We start from the raw sequence: 23746 nt of genomic DNA, 5'->3' as shown, positions 1-23746 counted from the left end.
TTCCATTTGACAGGAAAAAAAAAAGAAAAAAAGAAAAAAATGAACAAATTTTGGGCTAGAGGAGAGTGTGTAGTAGGGAAAATCTGACAGAAATAGTGGAATAGGACAGGAAAACTGGGAGGACAGGCAAAGTGCAAAGGGTCTCTTGGAAAACAAAGAGACATTTTGGGAAAGAAAGCAATAATAGGCCTGAGAATTCATGGAAACTGAACAGGATGAGGAGGAAAGGCTGTTAGTAGTGAATGATGAATCCGGCTTAAGAAGAAGCCAGCATAAGGGTATGCAGAATTTAGAAAAGAAAACAGAAAAGTTACAGGATGAAGCAATCACTAGACATTAGGAAACAAGTGAAGAAGATAAGCAAAACAGCAGCCTGAGATAGAGAATGTGGTTAAGCTTCCTGTTCTTATCAGGACAATTTTGGGAAGAAAGCACTGAACCAAGAGAAATTTGGGAAAAGGAAAAAAAGAGAGCCCATATGAAAGGAATGGTCAATGGGGAAGACTGTGCAAAACCAGATTTTTTTTAGATGAATTTAGATAATGTGTAAAGGGAACTGTGATTAAATGCAATGAAGATTATGAATGTATAGGATTTGGGAGGGAAACTACTGGGATACAGAAAATTTGGAATGCTGGACTTATGGAGGAAAAGAAAAAATGATAATGTAGGCAGACAAATACATGATAGGTAAGCAGAAGAGGAAGAAAAAAATCAGTGGGAAACAAAAAAAGTAAGAGTAGCAGTAAATGTCATTGTTCTCGTGCTTAGTAAGAGGTCTGGTAACAAAACAGTATAGAAAAGTCAAACATTATCTTTGTATGGTACCTTTTTGTGTGGGATGAGGGGGTCTTGGGAAACCGGATTGGGAGCTAGGCATAGGCATCTAGTGAACCTACAATATGTATGGAGAAGAGGATAATCTGCTTTATTATTATTTTAAACAGAAGCAAGAAAGAAAACATTTAAAACTAGTGTCTACACCAGTTCCTTGTAACTTAGTATCTGTTTTTATCTGTTAAAAAATATCTAAGTATATGTGAGACTCACATTTGGATTAGCTATTATTTTCTTAGTATTTTACAGATATTCCAGGAAGCTGTTGTTTACCCAGTATTTCAAAGTAATAATAATTATATTACTTCTTTTTACAGTCTCATATTCAAATTCTCACTTTTTTTAATCTTTCCCCCTTTTCAAGACTTTATTCACTAAAAGTGAATTTGAATGAGTTGAAAGAGTGCTACATGATGAAAAAAAAAAAGAACATAGCTCATTTATTGACAAATGCAGTTATCTTTTACACTTAAACTAGTCCTATTCCTTGCACACAAAAGTGACAGCTAAAATATTAACATTAAATACAAATTCCAGTTGACAAGAATCCTTTTATTTATAATATATAGAATCTTTATTCTAAAACATCCCCTTGTCTAATATTTTTTTTAATGCTGAAATTATCCTTGGTATTTCAAATACTTTGCTTCACCACAGAATGCTCTAACTCTCCCTTCTACATTCACTTGCTTACTTACAGAATTGCACAGCATGCTCAATTAGTAAATAAAAAAAAAAAAGTAATGATTGTAGATAAAAACACTATCACCCCAGACTTCTTTGATACAAATAAATACAGGTATATATTTGAGAAGAATAAGAAATGCATAAGTAATTCCCTAGTAAGCACTTTTTCCCAGAACCTGAAAGCATGAATGAGCTACTATTATGTTTTTTTTATTAGAGAATATAATGTATATTCTATAGAAAAATTCTTCTATTGTATGTACAAGAGTATATAAAATAACATTTACAGATAAAATGGAAGGATATCATTGAAATTTTGCAAAATTAGAAGGACAATCTTTGTTGTCTCTGTCAAAGATCAAAAAAGTGTTAGAAAATTCCCAGTTTCAACCACTGGAAAGGTTTTGTAGAGTTTTGCAACTAAATTTTCCAAAGAGACCATCTATACTGAGCATAATATATCTTGGTGCTGAATGAAGCAGCTCTTTCCCTGCAACTCTCTATCCTCATTTCTGCAAGTCATTGCCATGCTAAATATTGAAATGGGAACAGAGAAATTATCTTTGTTTTTCTCTCAGTTCTTCTCTTTCCCAGGCAGATACAAAAGAAGAAACAGAATGTGTATAGACTAGTAGGAAATATGAACTTGACAGTCAGGCAGGATAAATGGAGAATACAGATTGAGATATGCTACGAAACAGGAAAGTCCAGTAACAGGGAATGTTAATGGAGTGTAGAGTCTAGAAATGTCAGGACAAGAGGAGGAGGCAACAGAAATAGTCAGATAGACGAGAAAAATCTTGTAATGAAAGAAATAATCAGGGTGGCATGAAACCGAGTTCAGGAAAGAGCACTGTAAGAATGGGTACCTAAGGACTGGGAAGTTGGAGTGGGGGTACAGGGGAGAAAAGAACAAAACATTTTTGAGACAGGAAAGAGTGAGATTAGTCATTGACAAAAGGTGGAATTTGCATGGGAAGAGAGAAACTAGGAGGAACTGGGACACAGAGGTATAGGTGTGACATGCTAAAGGGGACACAGAAGAAGGAAAGGGAATCCTCCTTCCAGTATTGGAGCTAAACACAGAGTCCTGACACAGCATTACCCATCTGTTATCAACAGTTTATGAAACCTGTCACCCTATAACAACTGATCCACAAAGACAATAAGCTCCTGCAAATATATTTTTTGTTGTAAGGCTACATATTACACATGGTAGATCTAAAAGTTCCAAACTCTTATATGATGATTAAAATTAAAACATTAAACTTCAAAAAATTGCAGTCAAATAAATTAATTTCTTGTGTTTTTTTATTATTTATTTTTATTTTTATTTTCCTTGAATATATATATGTGTGTGTGTTAATACTGCAAAGTAGAGACAGGAAATGTCAGAATTAAGGTTGCCTTTGCAATATAATCCAATATCATGATCATTATGTTCTAGCCTTTAATTAAATAATCATCTATGTTATTTTGTGGGGTTTTGTTTGTTTGTTTGTTATTTCCCCTTGAACCACCTTGGACAGATGAATCGAGGAAAAGTCAACATTACTGAGAATGTTGCTTATAAGACCTTGATTTCATTTGTTACACAATTGGAAACATATGAAATGAGCACAAGAAGGCAAAAGATAGCTGGAAAAGAAAGGATGATCATGGTTAAAAAGCTGAAGTGCTATTTCTGTGTAGCTTGGGATAAGTCTTCTAGAATATTTACTTCCAAAATACTTAGTAATTATGTGTTGCTCATCTTATGAATATCTCAGTCCATAAGGGAAACTAGATTCAATGGGAACAGTAATTTGAATACAATGAACACATTTGCCAAAAACGCAAAGTATTCTCAAAAATCAGGTCCTAGTTACTTGAAAGTAAAGCAATTTATCATCTCTGTTTTTCTGTGACTGTTTCCCAGATTTAAAATGGGAATACTCCAAACTATGCTTCCTTGCAGGTATGGTCTGAAGATAAATTAATTAATGTTTGCAAGGAACTCAGACACTGCAGTGACTCCTGTAATAGAATGGCCTCCAAAGAAATTAGAAGTTTGTCTTTGTACCAATAAATAAATTAATAATAATAATAATAAAATATTTGGATGTAGTAATGTAGTCTGGATGTACAAAGTAGCATGATGACTGGATTCTTACTAAGCCGATAGCATCAATTGGTGCTTTGAATCAGGCATGCATTTTATGGGAAGAAAAACAGGATTCTAGAACAACAAATGTGTCATAACATGTACCCACTTCCCAGGCAACATTCAATCTAGCATATTCCGACCTTTGCAATACAGACTTGGCAGACATAACATGCAATTTAAATCTTGTATATATGTATATACACTTGTGTGTTTGTCCCACATAAGGACTTGTTGCCTCTTTTGTATTTGTGTCTTTGATCAAAACATTAAAAGATTATTAAGAGACTTTTTAATCTGTTTTTACAGCCTCCTTGTAGCACACTAGTAACAACGCTTTATGAATTAGAAAAAGTGATTAAATAAGACACAGATGATGTCAAATGATACTGTTAAGATGTTTGACATCAAAATGAAAATAAAGGCAATTGAGAGTGATTACTGGTGCTAATCATTTTAGGCTTGCCTTTGAAAAATGCACCTTCATTTACAATTGAAACCAAATGTTAATTTAGTTTTTTAGTATTCATGTAGGTAGCTTTAGCTTGTTAACTGAAGAGGACATTATAACACAAATGTTATCTTAAAATTTTGTTCTTTACTAATATCTTGATGTTTGCAATATATATAAATTTAGATTCACAGGGGAAGTAATAAAGCTCTCCTTAGTATTTCATGTATAAGTTTACTAAGCAGATTCACTTTATTAAAATGTAAATAATGGAATGTGGTAAATGAAAGAAAAAAAATGAAAGGAATAAACAATTTATTTATTCTTAATGATCAGAGTAGCGTATTGAAACACACCTTTCAGTAGCTGTCACTGAATATTGGCTATGAAATTCTCGTCATGCCTTGAGTGTTACCTATTAGGTTTAGCCATTTACATCATTAAAAGGCTCAAAATATTTCAAATAGGCCTTTGAAAACATTGTTATCCTAAATCTAACTATACGTATGCACAAAAAAATGCATTCAGCAAGTCTAAGATTCAGCCCAATATTGCTTCAAATTAATTATTCTTCTTTAATTCCACTGTATAAACAGAAATGACCTATTAATTTAAAGAAAATCTGTCAACACAAAAGGTATTCTCCCTTATAAACAAGCAAGATGAACTTGACCTTGTTTGAACTTGTTTTGATGTGGCCCAGATGGTAGGCTATATGCTTGAATAGCAGTCTAAAGCTGAGGAAAAACTCGTATAGCAAGATCTAGATTTATAGCCTTTTGCAAATTCCTACCTTGTATTGTCCTTTCAGCATCTGTTCTGCCCCCGCTGCGGTCAGCTTCTATCTCTGGGGTCAGAGAGTCTAGAAGCATAGAAAGGTAAGACTGACACATATTTCATTTGATTCTTATAGCCCTTTTTACAACCTGTTACTCTAAAGTTGAATTACAATACAATCAACCTTTGTCAGTTTTTTTAATGTTGAACAATGACTGGAAGCCAGGACAATTTTTTGTTAGACTAGGAAGATTAATGAGCAATAGATATTTCAAGCATAAAGGTGGGAAGAAAAAGTAAAAGAATATATATATATATATTTTAAATAGCTAATAATATAAAATTGTCCTAGTTGGGACATTCTCTGCACTGAATTTATTTGCACATACTATATAAACTAACAAAACAGAAAAGAGAGAAGCATCACTTGAAAGAAGAGAGAATTTCTTTTTTCTTTTCTTTTTTTTTTTTTTACCCTCCCGCCATGCTTTCAATTTTCAGTATAACCACCTTCTTTGGGCACTTAAATTGAAAGTTAATGACACAGAAGCAAAAACTAGCTTCTTACCATTTAGGACCCTGAGACTATCTGTTGAAGCTGCCTGTTTCAGTGTCTGTTCTGCTTGCTCCCGTCGTTTAGTCTCAAATTCAAGTGCTTCTTGCAATTTCCTCTTTGCCTTCTTTTCCTTCTTTAACCTTTTCTGAATTATTGCTAGGAAGAAGAAAATCAGTATACTCAAATTCAGATCTGAAACTTGGCTTCATGATTACATATTAAGAGTTCTAAGAAACAATACAACTGCAACAGCTTATATAAATTGAGTAATTATACAATATCAACTTCAACTATTTGACATTTTTGGGAATCACACTGGGATATTTAAAGAATTATTGTTCTATACCATGCTATTGAAAACTGTAGGTGATATACAGCTACAGCATAATGGTATTTAAAAAACAAAACAAAATTTTTTTTTTTTTTTTTAATACACATATGAGGATCTGTGAATATCCAAATTAGAAAACCTTGGAACTAACAATAAAATTTACATTTTTCATCATCATATGTAGATATGCCCCTGTCTCTAGAGCTGAAGTTTTTGAGGGATTAAGTACACAATTTTTATCTCCTGTAGCACATAGCATATGCACAGTAATCAAGTTCTTACCTGTGGCTTCTCTCCCCCAACAGCCAGTGCCCTAAATGCAACAGAACTTAAGCCCTTGCTCTGCTGTGCCCTTCACTCCATAGAGAAAAGCCCTCATCTTTCGAATTGTCCTCCAAGCTGCTGCTTGCTTCAAGCCCTCCAGCCTCTTGGTGCCTGGTCTCTTCCTCATATTTATTTCTTATCCATATTCTCCTTTGTCCACTTTTTTTTTTTTTTTTTTCTCTCTCTGACAACTCTGGTCTCGCCAATCTTGAAGAACTCATAACAAACTCTTTACAGTCGGAATACCTGGACAGTGACAGATCCCCCAGTCACGCAAATATTAGTTTGTATGTCAATTGTAAGGGAAAATACTCAGAAAGTAAGGAGTCTTCTAAAATTCAGTGTAGAAGGCACTAATTTAGAAAATGTTTTCCCTCTATCTTTTGTTCATATTCTACAAGAAAAAGGGTTGCAAGATCAGTATATAAATGAATCATACAGGGGTTGTTTAGAAGAAGCTCCATTATGATTTTTTCTATGTTACCAGTGAGTTCCTTCCAAACTGCACAAACTGCAACCTTACAACCACAAAAATACAACTTGTGTGATCTCTAACTGAAGGAATATATCACAGGTTATTTCCCCAATGGAAAATGGTAATGTGATTTTTTTTTATTATTTTTTTTCTTTTTCCTACTCAGTAAAAGCCAAACTGAGCCTCTAAAGAAATCATGAAAAGCTGTAGAGCACATCATTATCTCCCCCACGAAACCCAAACCCTTCTTACATAGCATGTTTAGGGTTTTCAGAGACGTGCATATAAGAGGCTTATTTTCCATAACATCTTCCTGGGCAACCTTTGCTAGAGAACCAGTTATTTTTACATTAACTACAGAAAAATTATTACCAAAACCAGATATTAGGTGATACTAGATTTGACTACAAAAATTTTATCTAGCCCTGTGTTCTGCTCCAAAGTAATCTCTTGAACATGTTTAGGGAGGAATGCTGGAAAGGATAAAAATCTGCTTCCACCAGTTTATACACCCCATTTCCAGTAGTCTCTGCTGGTGATAATAATGATTTATTTAAAGGGAATTATTACTATGTTGTTTATATGCTAAGAATAACTGCTTCTTGGGTACTCTTGGATATTTTTTGTTGCTATACAGAACTGTTCGTTATACATAGTGTATAAAAATACATATCCTGTAGTGAAAATAGCTACATCCAAGACTTTGGAATTTTGGCTTTTTCTCATTTTGTATAGTACCAACTACTTTACAGGCATATTGTCCCACACTGTCAAAAAACATGTAGTATCTATACAAAGGCTAAACTAAACACATTTTGAATCATTGCAGTTTTAATGTTTTCACTATAAGTACTTTGAAAGTGATTGCAATAAATGAGAAGGAGACATATGTTGCTTTCTGAATTAAAATGTCATCATGGCTGACACATTGTAGATGTGACTACAGCAGTCAGAGACAGAATTAGCAAGCCCTTATTGTGTAGCTGCTCACAGAAGAGATATTATCCTACTCTTACTGGTTGATGAGACATCCTACAGCCTTAGGAATCACTAATTGGAATATTTACAAAGGAAGGAAACAGTACAGTAAATAAGCAGCACTGTAGAACATATAGTAGCGGCAGTGAATTTAATGTTCCCCCAAATGGGAAAAAAAAATATCAAATCTCCTGCCAGTAAAGAAAAAGTAATATTTGACTTGTGTTAACATGACAAGCAAAAGACAGACATTGATACAGGTTGCCTTGTGCTGAAGATCCCATTTGTCTAATGGGCTTTGACCTGTGTGTGACAGAGTGCGTATGTTTCTATGCTGTAGTTTTTTAAGTGTATTCAGGTTTTTCATGGGATATCTCTTAACTTACTAGGGCTATGGTACACTTCTCCCATTTTACTCATGTTTCCATTAAGATGTGAAACTTTCTTTGAGACATGACATTTGCTATTTGGAAAACTAATGTCATGTAAAGCCTCCTAAGTATTTTTCTATCTTTAATTGAAGAATAAATTCTCAAAGGAATTACGATCTGACCTTATTTGTTTCCCTCCTATTTTCTCTGCTCATTTTAAAAAATAATCTTCTATTTTTCTTTGTTTTATACAGAAGTATCCACTATTAAAGATAGTCATCCTCATTACATTTTCTTTACTGTATACCACTATTAAGTGCTCAAAACCATTCCTCTTTGGTCTGACTCTTTTACCAGTGCAATGTCATCATTAGAAGGATACATATAAAAGAAGCAGATAGTGCATAGTGCTGAAAATAACATTGTCAATTATTTCACTATCCTAAGCAAAATAAAGGACTATCACATGCTCTTTCTTGACATAGAACTTTGAGCAAAATTAATTTTACCCAATTTTAACCAGTGAAAGCATATGTGTCTAATTCAACCTAGTCAATGACATTCCCTTTGGTGTAAACAGGAAGTGTAATTGACACCACCTACCTGTCCAAGAGCAGGATGTAGGAATCTCTTTCTTTATTGAAAGATAAGGAATTTATAATATTAGCTTAAATGAGGTGCTTAATTTCTATATGGCAAAATGCAAGTAAGGTCAGAGGGGTCCTCTAAAAAAGGGATATATGACTGAGGGGTTGTGAAACACAGAAGTAGATAAGGATGTGAAGAATAACTGGGCCATTTTAGAAAACTTCTTTAAAGGTGTAAGTAATGCAATTTTACTGACTAAAATAGGCCAGTTGTGGACAAAGGAATGATTCATTGCACAGTTGTGATAATTGTTAACAGTAGTTGTCTTTAAAAATGTATTCTTATAAGTTTAAAAGGGAAATTAATGATGTGGCAGTCCTACTGCTTAATAGGTCAAGGCACGAAATAGAATTACATTGCTTATTTACAGGTAGAATGTTAGTTAAAGGTATAATGATATTGGTCGTGAATCCAGGAGTTCTCGGGGTTCCTTAACTCAATGTTTCACAGAAAAATAAACCATAACTCTATTCCTGAAAAAATATTTATCTGACTTGTCATGGTCTGTGTTAAACAGGAAGCTAGCCCCAGAGGTTAATTGCCCCTTGTGAAGTAATCAGACAATATTAAAGGACAAGACATATATAAATAAAAAAAGAGAGCCGTAAAGGAAGATGGGAACATGCTCATAATGCAAATAGTTATGTAAATCACTATAAACTGCCTTAACTTTACTACCGATGTTTTAGAAAAGTGTACTTATATTACTTACTGTATATTATATATATTATATATATGGTCTACTATATACTATACATAACATATATACTTTATATCATCCTAATAATATAATGAAATTATAAAGAATTATTTTACAAGTATATATATGTACCGTGAGTTCTCTTTCAAGAAGAACCTTAGATGTTCCTCCTATAAACATGTTTGAACTGCTGCATTATACGAGGCTTACATATTACTATTACCTTTATATTTATGACATACAATTTACCTAAATATGCGATGCATGACTCTTATCACATAAGAACAGAAATGAATTCATAACACCTTGCAGCATCTTAAATTTGATAAAAGTCGTGTTTGTATTAAGTAGCTATTCCTTTTCATAATGATCACAAGCTGACAAAGTCCACAACTACACCTTCTGCATTTATAATTGTGCTGTGCATTACTGATACGTTGGAACAAGTCAAAACAAAACAAAACAAACAATGAACACAAACAAACAAACAAAACAAATATCACACATACACAAGAAAAAGGCATGTTTGTTATAAATCTCATAAAGATCCTATGCAGAATCAGGATTTGGCAGGGTGCAAAATTTCCTGTATAGCAGTCAGCAGAAACAAAACATGAGCACAGGAGAAAAGTTTTGATCAAACACAGGTGCTTGATGGAAAATTAAGTTTCCAGAGAAAATATATTTTAGGCATTTATGTTTGCTTAATGCAGATACCTCTGTTCTTCTGCTCCACAGCCAACTGTTTTTCAAGTGTTTCCCTCAGTTCTCGTTCCCTGAAGAGCTCCATCTTTAGCTCTGTCTTTTCCAGTTGGACCTGTTTCTCTTGAGCTCTGGCATTGTCTATAGCAACCTTTAGTAGACCCTGTTCAAAGATAAAGTTGGATATTTTAATGTTTAAAGAATGTTAGAACAGCTGACATAATAAACAACTTCTGTTATTTATCTTTGATTAGTCATGTGAGATTTTACAAATGAAATAATCCTGTTACTGGGTCAAAGCCTCCCAATTATCAACAGCAAATCTTTACTAGAGTTAATTTTAAGAAGTGGACAAAAAATCTGTAAAAAGTAGAGAGTCAAGCTTTCACTGATGACACAAACTGGTCTTTAACTATGCATATAACTAATGTGAAAAAGTTATAGGGGTAGGTTTATTCTTCATAAGAGATAAAAACAAAAACAAACAAACAAAAAAAACTATATCAGCAACTTGCCTGTAACCAAAACAAAAATCTGTTCCATAGAAAAAGAATTGGCAGTCTAAATATTTATCACCCACAGAATGGTAAATTCAGTCTCTAGTACTACTCAAGCTCCTTACTGTTGTTAGTTATCATTATACATTATATTATTTCCAAGGAAGATTACGTTATCGGGATACTAAGCAGAGGACACTCACAAAGGAGGAAGATCTCTCTGTCTTAAAAAGTCCATTCCTGATCTTGTACAATTATTATCTCACAGCACAGGACAAAACATAATTGTCTCTTACTTTCTTGACCTGGGATGGTCAGAAAAAAATCTACCTTTTTTGTTGTTATTGTATCACGAAATAATGATTCAGCTTATACTATTTTTTTCTTGAGAATTCAACTCCACAATTCCACAAATCTTTTCACAGGAAACGGACAGAACCTAGCATAGCTAATAACTAGTTAGTTAAGACACTGAGATAAGCTATGAAAAAGAGGAGAGGAAATAGGATGGATAGAAATAAATCAATATGGACAGAAAATAATTCAATATTCCAGAAGTTTGGCTGTCAGACTCTCGGGTCTACACCTCAATCTCTTCTCTTGAAGATATCATAATATAGTAGATAATTAAGCATGGCTATGCATGTATGATCCTGTATGAATATGAACCTAACTATACTATATCTTAGGCAAGTCTCCTGACAGCTTACCTCCATAGAGCTAATTAGACCCAACAGAGAATTAATTACTGATATAAAGCAAAATAATGCCAACAAAAGAGACTGAGAGGTCTCTAGCAGGTATGTTAGGGAAGCATTCAGCTAACAGATAAGAGGTTTACACTCAAGACCTGGCCTCAGAACCAGGTACTACAGACATAAAGTCATGTCCTCCAGCTCGCAAGTAAGTTCCCTCACCACTCAGGCACACTTCCTAAATCAGATTCTGGGTTTCAATTTTTTTCACTAAAATTCTTTGAAATATCCCCCAAAAGAACAAGTGAGAATTATGATACTTAAAAATGGAACAAAAGCATTCTTCATGTGTTAGTCTGCACATTTCTCCTGCTAGCCTTCCTAGTGTTAACGACTGCTTTGAAATCTGTATCCTTCAAACACCTCTTTTAATTCTGTTTTCAGGGCCTATTATTTTCAGTACTCCTCATCCTCATTATTAAGTAAATTTTTGCCTCAAGTGTTATCTCATGCAGTGCTTGATTCTTTGCAGCTCTATTACACTTAAATCTATGAAGTCCACAGAAGCAGAAAAAACTAAACACCTTCCAACTGCAAGGTCCATATGGTCACTTAAATGATATACACTACACCGCATTTGAAAATATCTAACAACAGGAACTCAACAGATGTGCTTACAAATATATTTCAAGTTTTAGTAGTTTTCTTTAAAAGAACAAAAATCTATTCTAAAATATCCAAAACACAAAGGTATTTTGTGGTGAATGCTAAACCTTGGTGACTACTAAAGAAAATTGCCTAAAGCTAAATACAAAGTTCTGTAGATATATACAAAGTAAAATATACTTTAAAACATGTGTAAAGTCTTTGCAATCTATTTTTTTAATGTTACTGTTCACCTGAAATCAACTTCACCCACCCTATTCACCTATGCTTACAACCATCATAAACTGTGTTTTCTATAATGGATGCTTCTGAAATACTATGAAATTCGGGTTGGAGTTATTTATTAATGGTTTCTGGTTTAATTTAATTTATTAATGGTTTCTGGTTTATGCTTGAACTCTAGAATACTTTTATCTCCAACTCATCACTTATTAGATAGAACATGTGATTCACCCAAATCACTAATAAACTAGACCAAGTGAAATTATAAATTTATATGAAGGGTATTTGTTGATGAAAAGTATATTGTCAGATAATTTTAAAGCTACAAACACCCTCCTCCAAAATTCTTGCAATTCAGCATTTTTAACAGTAAAATTGACCTGCTAAAATAACTGCCATCTTTACTCAATTCAACTACATTCTTGTACATGTTTCTTCTTCATCAGGAACAAACAATTAGTAACAAATGAAAGAGATCATTACATCAAGTGCCCTTTTAGATCACCCCAATTAAAACTTTAGTTTAGTTGTATTTTAATTCTAAGATACCAAATTCTAATTTTCTGCTCTGATTGCTCTTGTTGACTTATCTTTGAAAGATGTACTCTCAGTGCAAAGCCTAGAGATTATTTAGCAAGCTGCCAATGTTGGCACCACTTAATGTGTTGATTGGTTGTATTACCAGTAGCAGTTTCAAATAAATTATTATTAAATTATTATTGTCTTTGGCTGACAAAACACAACATTTTGGTGTTCTTTAAATATGAAACAATAATTATGAATAAACATGGAAAATAATGCTAGTGTAGCACTGATGTGTGTAACTATATTAAGAATTGTTGCAAAGTATGAAGCTGCTAAAAACATGTTACATTTTCTACACCATACTTCCTCCTCCAACCTTTTTTTTTTAAAAAAAAAAAAACTTGCTGCTAACGTAGCTAATGGTAATACATTACCTATTGCTGCTGATTGTGTCTGAAAAATATTAGCTTTTTGAAGCCAAGACACACTAGGGACTACTTATAAGCTACACAAAATTAAGTTTCATTTTTAGAAGTTAAATCAGTGCACATCAGTAGGCATCCAATGTGAAAAAAAAAGTCTGCATGAGAGCCAAACTGATGCATATGCAAAAGTGCCGCTGTTGCCAATGACATCTCTAATGCAAAAATACTGGAAACATTCAATATCTCCCTGTATTTAATGCAGAAGGGGCTGAGAAAAGCAACTAAAAAGTAGAGCATCTAAAAATCATCAGTGCCCCTTGGAACAGGAATAGCAATTTCAGAGTTGCATGAAATTCTATTAATTCTCCCAGTAGATCATCTGTAAAAGATTATACAAAATGCAGTATGTCCAACTTGTATTTGCTATGGTTAATCCTCTAACCTGATATTAAATCAATATGCTGCCAATGACAATGGGAAATGTATTGCAATACAGGGCATTAACAAAAGGAAAATATTTCCCTTTAGGGAAGGTCAGATGTTACGGAGGCTGGATAATGATGATTGTAGTGAGCATGTTCAGGTTCCAGATTTGTTTTTCATACAGTATCTGGAGCCAGGCTTTAAACATGGGATGCTATTCTTCCTCTCTCTGTCACTGTTAATATATATATTTTTTATTTCAGTGTAATGTAAAATGTTGACATTTTTTTCCCTGGAAATTTATAGCCAAATCCGGTTTTGGTTTGTTTACTTCATTTACTTGTTCTGATATTTTTCACTGATAAATTCTCCAGATGTGTTCTAAATAAAAAGTTAAGTTGATGTATGGTTGCTATTTCTTCCCATTCACTAACTAATACATATCTCCAATATTTCTGAAAGCAGCATCTTGTTAGGACCTTCTACTGATCCCTTAGAAATTAAACATTAAAGATATCTCAACCTTAAAGCCGGTATTATCAATCACTATTAAACAACAACAACAATAATAATAATAAATGACTAAAATAATGTGTGGTATATTTTCAAAGGGTAGGAAAAAAAGTTGTATAGAAGCTTTTTCTAATTCTAGCTTCATCTACTGTGTGTTACAGGTAATAAACTTCAGTTAGCTACATAGTTATATGTGACCTAAAAATGGTTTTACTAGTTAATCCAGTGGTTTGCCTAGAAGACTATATTTTGTTTCCAGCAATTGCCCATAGTGAGTGAAAAAGGAAAACTAAAAGAATAAGGCATGAATGTAGAGAAGCTTTTCTCATCAAATCTTCCAGCTTCCAGAGATTTGTAGCTCAGGGGCTTCCTTTGCGGTATTAACTATTCCTGGTGAAAACACTTGCAAATAACACTACTTCTCTTTTAGGTAGGAAATTGCATATAATTTGTGTGCCCTCATTATTGTTGGAAAAAAAAAAAAAAAAAGTATATTATCTATTGTATTAACTTTCTTCCACAGGTAAAATTCTGCAATTTGTAACTGAGTGCTAACTTAGTAACATAAGCTAAGATAGCACAGCTTGACTATCTGTACAGATAACTCTAGGAAGACATTTTTGTAATATCTCAGAGTGAATATCTCCATCACAGGTAAAGGCATATTGTACAAATATAAATGATATTTTCCATTAACATTTTCTGTGAAGAATAAATTTCTCTTGAATTTTAGCAGAAGACAAAAAAAAAAAAAAAAAAAAACACAACTTGAATTAAAACTGTGATTTTTACTTTATCCAGCGTTTGTAATATTTTTCCCTTGTGTATTTAGTTGTAGATGGAAACAGTGCAGAAGACTCACAGCGATGAAGCTAGTTGTTTGCTTTGTTTTCATAAGGGAATTTAGTTGATAATCATGCATTTCTTAATATCAATGGGATACTTGCAACTTATTTTACATATCTCTTAAAAAAAAATAATAGCAGCAAATTGTGTCAACACAATGTAGTCTTGATACAGAAATGTAGCTATTGGTGAAACTGATTCATCCATTAGATATTAATAGAAATTTTGCTCAGGGTCAAAACTGAATATTCAGACTCTAAAAGCCTAAAATAACATCACTATTACCCAGGAATATTGCAGTATCATGAAAGGCTATGGCTGTAACAGACTTTGGCATAACTGGGCTGTGACTTAAAAAGGTGAGAGGTATGAAAACATTTTTAGCCTTCTCACTAGTACCCACATAGCATTTTGCTGTGACCCACCTTCCATCACCCTCCATTCACTCTGCAGCTGCACATAGACTTCCAGAATTTAATCTGGAAGAAACCAACAAATATACATTGGGAAGGAAAACTATCACTTAATTTAATCTCTCTCAATAAGAAAATATTGCCCCCATCTAATTTATTTTATTTATGTCTATTTGATTATACTTTGTTACAGTTAATTATTTATATCTCAGCAATCTCAGTAAAACTTACGTTTTCGTCGTTCCAGATTCTGTATATTGTGATTATCTCCTCTTTAAAAGTACAAATAATTATTTTTTTTTTTAAATAAGTATTTATTAAGTCCTGATTTTGGCCAGAATAGAGTTAATTTTCTTTCTAGTAGCTGGTATGTTGTTCTGTTTTGGATTTAGGATGAGAATGTTGATAACACACTGACCATTTAGTTGTTGTTAAGCAGTGCTTACATAGAGCCAAGTACTTTTCAGCTTCTCACACTGCCCTGCCAGAGAGGAAACTGGGGGTGTGCAAGAAGCTGTGAAGGGACACACCTAAGACAGCTGACCCAAACTGGCCAAAAGGATATCCCATATCATATGATGTGATGCTGAACAATAAAACTGGGGGGAGTTGGATGGGAGAGGCAGAGGGAGAGAGGAACACCATTAATCAAGGTGGGTATCAGCTGGCTGGTGGTGAGCAATTGCATTGTGCATTACTTGTTTGTTTGTTTGTTTTAACATTTGTTGTTGTTGTTGTTGTTGTTATTGTTTTTATTTGTAGGGTTCTTTTCCTTTTTATTTATTTTATTTTATTTTATTTTATTTTATTTTATTTTATTTTATTTTATTTTCTTACTAAACTGTCCTTATCTCAATCCATGAGTTCTTTCAATTTTCTTTTCAGTCTTCTCCCCATCCCACTGCGGGGTGCAGAGTAAACAAACGTCTGTGTGGTGCTTAGCTGTCAGCTGGGTTAAACCACAACAGGTATTTATGGAGAAGTAAAAGAAGAAATGTTTATGATATTAAAAAGCATCTGATGACAGCTATAGCAAACAGACTTGTCTAATATTAGCCTAGAATTATGGATTACTGATTAGGCATTATTCATTTACCTTCAATATAGATGGAAAACACAGACTTGCCTAGCATCTGGTAGACAGTTTTAAAGAATGACTCAGACTTCTAAAATGGAAGTAAGTGGACTAAGACACCAAGCTCAAGTGACAGCTATCATCTAAGTTCTTCAACACCTTCAAGACTTCTGGCATATTTTGTTTTCAAATATCAGAATTGTTCACAAATTTTCTACTTACATAACCAAAAGCACCATCCCCATGGTCAGATTTAGGATCCCCCTCACCCTGACAAAGTTCAATACTAGATTTTCTGTTGTCCATATTTTAAACCAGGACAGACATTACAGCTTCTGGAGACACCCACGTCCTCTATTACACAGATCCTTCCTCTCACAACTGAGTAAACACTGTATCACAACACAGGTATCTACCATTACATCCATGCAGATTTGTATAGACAGAGGTTGCTTGTCTATGTATTCATGTGATCCTCATAATCCTAAAATTTAGGCATCCTCCATCACTGCATTTGGCAGGCCACCTAATGAAGATGTGCATTTCACATATATCCATCCTATGAAGGGACACATCTGTATTTTGGTCATGTGGGATCTTAGGAAAAAGGGAATGGTGTTTAGCAAGACTACTCATCTAGCCCTTGGCTAGATTTGCTGTTATCTTACTCAAAAGCACCTCAACAGCAGAGGCAGGGAACAAACTGTAGGCCAGATGATCTTTTCTAGAAAGTCAGATATGGTGCATTGCTCCATATCTGTCCATATCACCTCTGTCATTAATGTCAGTAGAGCTGGAACAAGAGAATGGTGAGGGAGCTTACTGCTCAATGTCTTCTTTGAATTCACATCTTTGCACTGAAAAGGATGCAGAACTAACCTGGGCCAAAGGAAAATAAAGAGGAATTTACTCATGTACTAGAGGCATCATGAATGTCAGGTGGTGCTTATGTGTTTCCTAACAAAGTCACAAATGATGTTACAAGCACTGGCCATAGTACAAAATTGTCCTGTTCCAAAAATCCTATAAAGGAGTTTGAACTTGTAGTCAAACATGTAAAATTCACTTCTGCAAGTGTCAGTATCAAAGGGCGTAGTTCACCTGTTTGTCTGAGGTAGCCTCCTCTCATTACAAAGAAAAAAAAAAACACTGAAAATGGAAACCATTTTTAGGTCACCAATTAAAGAAACTGTCATTGTTGTGCACAGGTTATTGTAACAGACTCTACTGTTTTAAAGAGAATACTTAACTATTTCTACACAGTTAGGAAAATAATTCTCTCTATATATAATTATATTTATAATGTCTGTCTATATATTGAGAGAGAAAAATATTTTTTTAAAGTAGTCCTGATGGAGATGAAATGTATGGGGGGAAAAAAAAAAAAATGATGCTTTGATAGTACGTGAAAGAATTCCCAGAGGTCTGTGGGAATGATGTAGTGAGACATGGGGACAAACTGAAAGAATCCAAAAGGTTTTAAAACCCACCTGTTAACCCTGACTGGTGATTTGTCATGACGTGGAAACTCAAAGCAAGGAGCAGAAGTAGAAAAAATAAAAATAAAAAAATAATAAAATAAAAAAAGAAGTCATGATCTTGCCTTTTGTTTTATCTCTTCAACATATAACATCAGTTTAAGAAAAAGAAAAAAGAAAAAGGAAAAAAGGAAAAAAGGAAAAAAGGAAAAAAGGAAAAAAGGAAAAAAAAAAAGGAAAAAAGGAAAAAAGGAAAAAGAAAGCAATGCCTGAATTTCACATTCACATTTTCTGTAAGTCAAAACCAAATGCATTCTTGGCAAATTAATCCTAGTCATTTATCCTGAAGTACCACAGCACTTTCATATTCAGTCACAAGATTAGCTAACCTGTTGATGCTGAATGCACTGCTCATTAGGTTGCTGTCTAGAGACATTGAGTGCACACATTTGTAAAAAAAAATTACTAGGAACTTTCCTGTACATGCATGCATAGCTAAAACATTACTTTATTGTCTTTCTTCCTTTGGGAAGAAAAAAAAAAAAAAAGACATTCTTTACAGATTGCAGCAGACCTGTGAGAATAATGTTATATTTTGCAGAATTACATTTTTTTATGATTTTAATATTTAATAACCTAAAAGCACAATCACAAATGTGTTCTATCAGATTAGGCAAATACAGCAATACTCAATTGCTATAAATTTCTATAAATTCTTAAATGGCATGGTTTTTTTTGTTTTTGTTTGTTTTATGATCAGATCTCGAAATATCACTAATGAAAAGATCATATACTTGTTTCATTAAACAAGTCTGAAGTGTCATAAACTTGAAGGCGATTACTTAAGAAAGTAAAATGAACAGGATTTGGCCCTACTTTGTATAATGTTTGCTGAATATAATAGAATTGATTTGATGCATTTGCAGGAAAGAACAGGAAAAGGTATTGTAAAAAATACATTAGACGTTAGAAGCTACACAGACAAGGCTTATCTATAATGAATACAATATGGCTGCATTATTTCCTGCACTATCATTTTGCTTCTGCATGCAACATACAACTATATTGTTGCAAAAATTCCATCTGGAGAACACATAATCATTGAATTTGTGACAAAAAAGATCTTCATTCTAATATGAAACACTAACATCTTGGCTTCATGCTACACGCAAGTGTACACCTTGAACAATATTTGAATCAAACTGTACTGTACACTCAATAGACATGCTGACTACCCATAGGAAATCTGCAGAAAATTTGGTAATACCCTTTGAAGTCTATTCTTTGAAAACAGTACTTTAAGTTAAATGAGCTTATTTATAAAAGAAGTGCTTTTTTTTGTGAACACTTCTATGGGAGACACATTTCAAATAGCTTTAACTATCATTTCCACCTTGGCACTCCAGCAATTTAAAATAACTATTTATTAAATAAATGTTTCTCTGCTTAGTTAATGAGATGAACTTAAACAGTAAGATACATTTCATTAGCCTGTAATAAAAAGAGCATTTAAGATAAATGTTGTTAAACACACCAATGTCATTTTCACTGAATGCTCTGCTGTGGTTTAATACACAATCTATTTTTATGTACTGTATCTGACAGCTTCTAAATTCATTTATTTGTTGTGATTCCTTTAAATCTTAAGTTACTAGAAAGTTTCAGTAAATTAGTTGATCCAAATAATCTTATGAACTGATTAGGCAAGAATGGTTGTATTAATTTAGACAAAACTGAACAACTGGCTCCTCTCCATCCCTTTCAGCTGCTCTACAGAAAGGCCTACCTGGATGTTAGTCAGAAGGGTCTCTATGGAGGACAATCCATCCGGGAATAGAAATGGAGATGGAAAACCTGGAGGTAGCGGTTGCCCATGCCCAGTTAGAGAAAGCTTGTCAAGACTGTCTCTTGCGGTTGGTGTGGAGAGCGGGGTCTCATCTGTATGTGATTGAAACAAAAATATAGAACAAGTTACGCCTGTCTGTTTTTATTAGACCTCAGTAATGGCTTCCCTAGTGGTTTCCAGAACATTTATTGCAAATTGGTTCCTGCTATCAGGAGAAAATGCTTTCTGCTGAATTTTCTTTAATGAAAAAGCTGTGGAGATACAACAAGATAACATTAATGAGTAACTTTATAAGCCTTTTAAATGCAGTCTCTAATGAGACTGAGTTTACAGTGCCATAGAATCTTTTTTAAAACAAATATTATCTCACATATACTTGTGATAATATATTCAGGCTGACTTTATGGGCACCTTCCCAATTACCTCATTTTAGTTCTTGTTCTATTTGGACTAACAACAGAATATTTTCTAGCACGACATATATTTTGTATAAGAGAAGTATTTGAATACAAGGCTTCCCACACAATTAACCCTTTCCACTCTTAATGTTTTCATTTACATCTCAGAAAATTCTGCAACACAGAGAAAATCTACAGATCTTCAATGCATTTTTAATCAAGAAAGTATACCTGATTCCCACAATGAAAACATACTCTGAACAATAAATGATATTAACAGCATGGTTACAATTACTACCTTTTCTTTTCTTTTCTTTTCTTTTCTTTTCTTTTCTTTTCTTTTCTTTTCTTTTCTTTTCTTTTCTTAACACAGGCATCTTCTAACAATTAGTGCTCAATTCCTTAGTGAGATCATCATAACAATCAGATCTGATCAGCTGTCACATCACAACAGAAAAAATCCCTCAGTTTGAAGACCACTAAGATTAACGTGTCACAGATAATCTGTGAATGGATTATAAAGTGCAGAAAAAGAAAAAAAAAAAAAAAAAAGAGACTTCAATACACTTTTTTTCCTTACTTTTTTTTTTTGTTGTTAATATTTGACATATCTTTAGACTACTGTTGATATGATACGGTATAGAAATTTAGGTCAACTCCTTTGCACTAGATGTTAATGTGAATTCTTCAAAAGGAAAACTATCTATACGTGTATTTAGATACATATATCTCTACATACTTTTCTTACCAAGGGCACAGTCATTAACTGACACATATTCGTGTATCTCAATACAATTCAAGGGCATTAGAATGTATTCTTTATATTATACAGAACTCTGCACACCTGTTTGACTACAGAAGAGTTTGCCAGACTTGCACTATATGAAAGTCTTGATATTATTTTCCTAAAAAGAACTCTCTCTTCAAATGAGGTGTTGTATTTTCTAAAATGGAAATAGTCTAAGGACAGGAAAATTTAAATCCATTGCAACAGAAGGTTAAAGTTTAAGTTTCAACAGTCCCGGGACAGACCAAAAAAACTGTAACTCCAAGAATATGTTTATTCCAACAGTCCACTTCCAGCAACACTCCACAAAGAAGCAATCTCTGGCAACCATTTTTAGGTGCAGTCTTCTTGCCCCATCTCTTTGTCAACTCAATTGTCCTGGCCAGCACTGAATGGTGCTAGACTAAAAGCCTCACCCATAATATCCCTGCACAGAAATGCTGAAACAGGCTTCTGGGCTTGTCCCACTTAGCCCTTTCTGTAGTTAGTGGAAAGAAACATATAGCATTTTAAAGCACTAATCCATCTGATCTATTATAGTCATCATGTGGATGCATTTTAAGGCAAATCTTCCTCTAGAAGTGCCTGTTGACTTTATGAGGAGCATCAGCTGACATGCTCTTATGGAAAGATCTATATTTGGTGAGATCAGTCATATCATGGAAACTGTTCTTCGTAATTCACAGTGCCTCAGGTTGAGAGTAGCCTACATGAAGAGTAAAAACCCATTTTATGTCCTTGGTTTTTTAGAATGTGTAGAATAATTATTGTTTTCTTGCAAAGTCTTAATTCAAAAGTTAACAAGAAAAGCTTTGTGAGACAAATTGATATTGACCAAGGAAAGTTTCGAAGCATTCAGAGTCATAAAAAGATTTTGTCAGCTATGTTTTACCAAATTTTCCGGTCAGGTCCCAGATTCCTGAGAAAAACTGGCTGTAGACGACTGAACCAATAACTTACAGAGATTCAAAGCAGGATCTGAAAAATGTACTCTATAAATCCATCCTCTGTCTTCATGCTATCCCACAACAACATGGATATCTCTGTAGTCATTTTAAAGCAACATACTGAAATTTGGCCCCAAAAATGAATTGTTTCTTTTCTTCACAACTTTTAAAATATTATAGACATATTCACCACGTTAGAAAAAAAATGGATAAATAAGTCAGGTATTCCCAGGTGTTGGAAACTAGTTTACTATTCTCAAATTATCCTGCTGGTTAACATTCTCTAATCTTATTCTAATGTGAAGAAGAATTACCGTTGTTTTTTTTTGTTGTTGTTGTTGTTTTTTTTTTTCCCAAACTGCTGTCAGAAAACTTAAGCAAAAAAATGGTTAGTCAATAGATCGATAAACACTGCACAATACTATTTTTGTTTGCTGCAAATATTACTTTCCCAAATGTTTCCTATGCAATGTTAAAAAAAAAAAATCCCAATTAAGGTATTGGATTTGCATGATATAGAAATAATACTATGCATCATTGAATTGATTCATAAAAATCCGAAAGTATGCCATACGTTTGTCACAGAAATGGGACAAAAATCTCTCACCCCTTCTGAAAAAAACTTAGAATCTTGCTAATATTTTAGGTCTCAAACTGTCAAAATATTTTAAAACATACTAAATAAAATTCATCTACTTAAAAAATCCATAGATTTTAATATGCTTAAAAATTGTGCTGTTCCATGCAATTGTTGAGATACAGAAAGCTGCTAACACAGGCATTATCAGAGAACTTAGGCAAGGGATTATATTTTCTATTGCATACTTTAAATATGTTAAAATATATGTTTAAATATATGTTGTTTACTGTACTTTGTGCATACTCAAGGCATGTTTGCAGAGGTTTTCTTAACAGTGTCTGGCACCATTTTTTATTTTGCTATTTTCCAATAGGCAAAATAACTCAAAAAAGTTAAAGTTATGTGGAATGGTATGAGCTCAAAATAACATCCAAACTCTTATGTTATAATAAATAACAGAAACAAATTTACACTGAAGGGTAAGACTAGAGAGCTGAACTTACAATGAACTTATTTTAATGAAACTTAAACTCAGAAGAAAAAAAGTCAGACTAATGTGACTTTGTTTCCTTGATGTCCCATGTGAAATAAACTTTGAGCATGAGTGTGTTTGAAACAGAGCAAATGTACATATTATACACAGGAAGTGTGAATATTTGTGGATGTGAGATAAAAAATGATTGAGGGAATCTTGAAAAAATGCATTTTTAAGAAAAACCACATTGTAAACACAGCCAATTAAAACATAACCACATCTTAGTAGAAAAATAAAATGAGCTCTTGACATTAAAGCATTTAAAAATCTTCCATTACTGAAGAAGTTACCTTTTCTCAATACAGTGCTATATCTTTGTTTCCAAATAATCATTAACCTAGAATCTTTTAAACTGTTACAAAGGAAATATTAATTGTCCTTAACCTACTAGTGGAACAACACTGCAGAAATGATAAGCCCTTGCTGGAAGACAGAGATCCGGCATTTTTAGTCTGAACACATCAAAGAAAGCATATGAAGACATGTCAGGGCAAGAGGGGAATGGGGGTCAATCTGCTACTCCATTGTCAGAGCTGGGAGCACAACAGTATTAGAACAAAGACGTGTCCAGGCCTGCCTTTGCTTGTGCTGAGAACTGAGATGTTATAAATTTAAAATAAATAAATAAATAAGTGCAAATAAAAATAAACGACTGAGCATAAGACAAGCTGTTACTGAAACCTCTATAGTATCTGAACAGAGATGAATCTGCGCCTTGATGTAAGAACTAAATCACCATAATAGGCAAGTCTGAAAATAACACATAACTTTAAAATATTTGCAAATGCCACATGTACTAAACCCATTGTTCCTCATTTTCAAAAATTCATCTTGTTTTTTTTCAAACCAAATTTTATCTGTGAACAGCAGCTGGTTTGGGCCAAATACATCTAAG

The 23746-nt window shown here is 33.5% G+C and overlaps 1 protein-coding gene across 1 annotated transcript in view; it reads right to left on the bottom strand.

Moving 5' to 3' along the window:
- Nucleotides 1–872: 872 nt before the first annotated feature.
- Nucleotides 873–23746, bottom strand: part of DACH1 (dachshund family transcription factor 1) — a 339811-nt gene continuing 316937 nt past the window's right edge. The window contains exons 7-11 of the mRNA XM_050713138.1: nucleotides 19545–19696; nucleotides 9996–10143; nucleotides 5464–5607; nucleotides 4912–4980; nucleotides 873–895 (exon numbers count right to left, since the gene is read on the bottom strand). Coding sequence (XP_050569095.1) covers nucleotides 873–895; nucleotides 4912–4980; nucleotides 5464–5607; nucleotides 9996–10143; nucleotides 19545–19696 — 536 coding nt within the window. The remainder of the gene's footprint in view (nucleotides 896–4911; nucleotides 4981–5463; nucleotides 5608–9995; nucleotides 10144–19544; nucleotides 19697–23746) is intronic.

Source organism: Cygnus atratus, chromosome 1 (assembly GCF_013377495.2).
Source record: "Cygnus atratus isolate AKBS03 ecotype Queensland, Australia chromosome 1, CAtr_DNAZoo_HiC_assembly, whole genome shotgun sequence".
In the NCBI taxonomy this organism is placed as follows: domain Eukaryota; kingdom Metazoa; phylum Chordata; class Aves; order Anseriformes; family Anatidae; genus Cygnus; species Cygnus atratus.
Note: the sequence above shows the minus strand (reverse complement) of the source record. Positions and strands in the feature narration are given on the sequence as shown.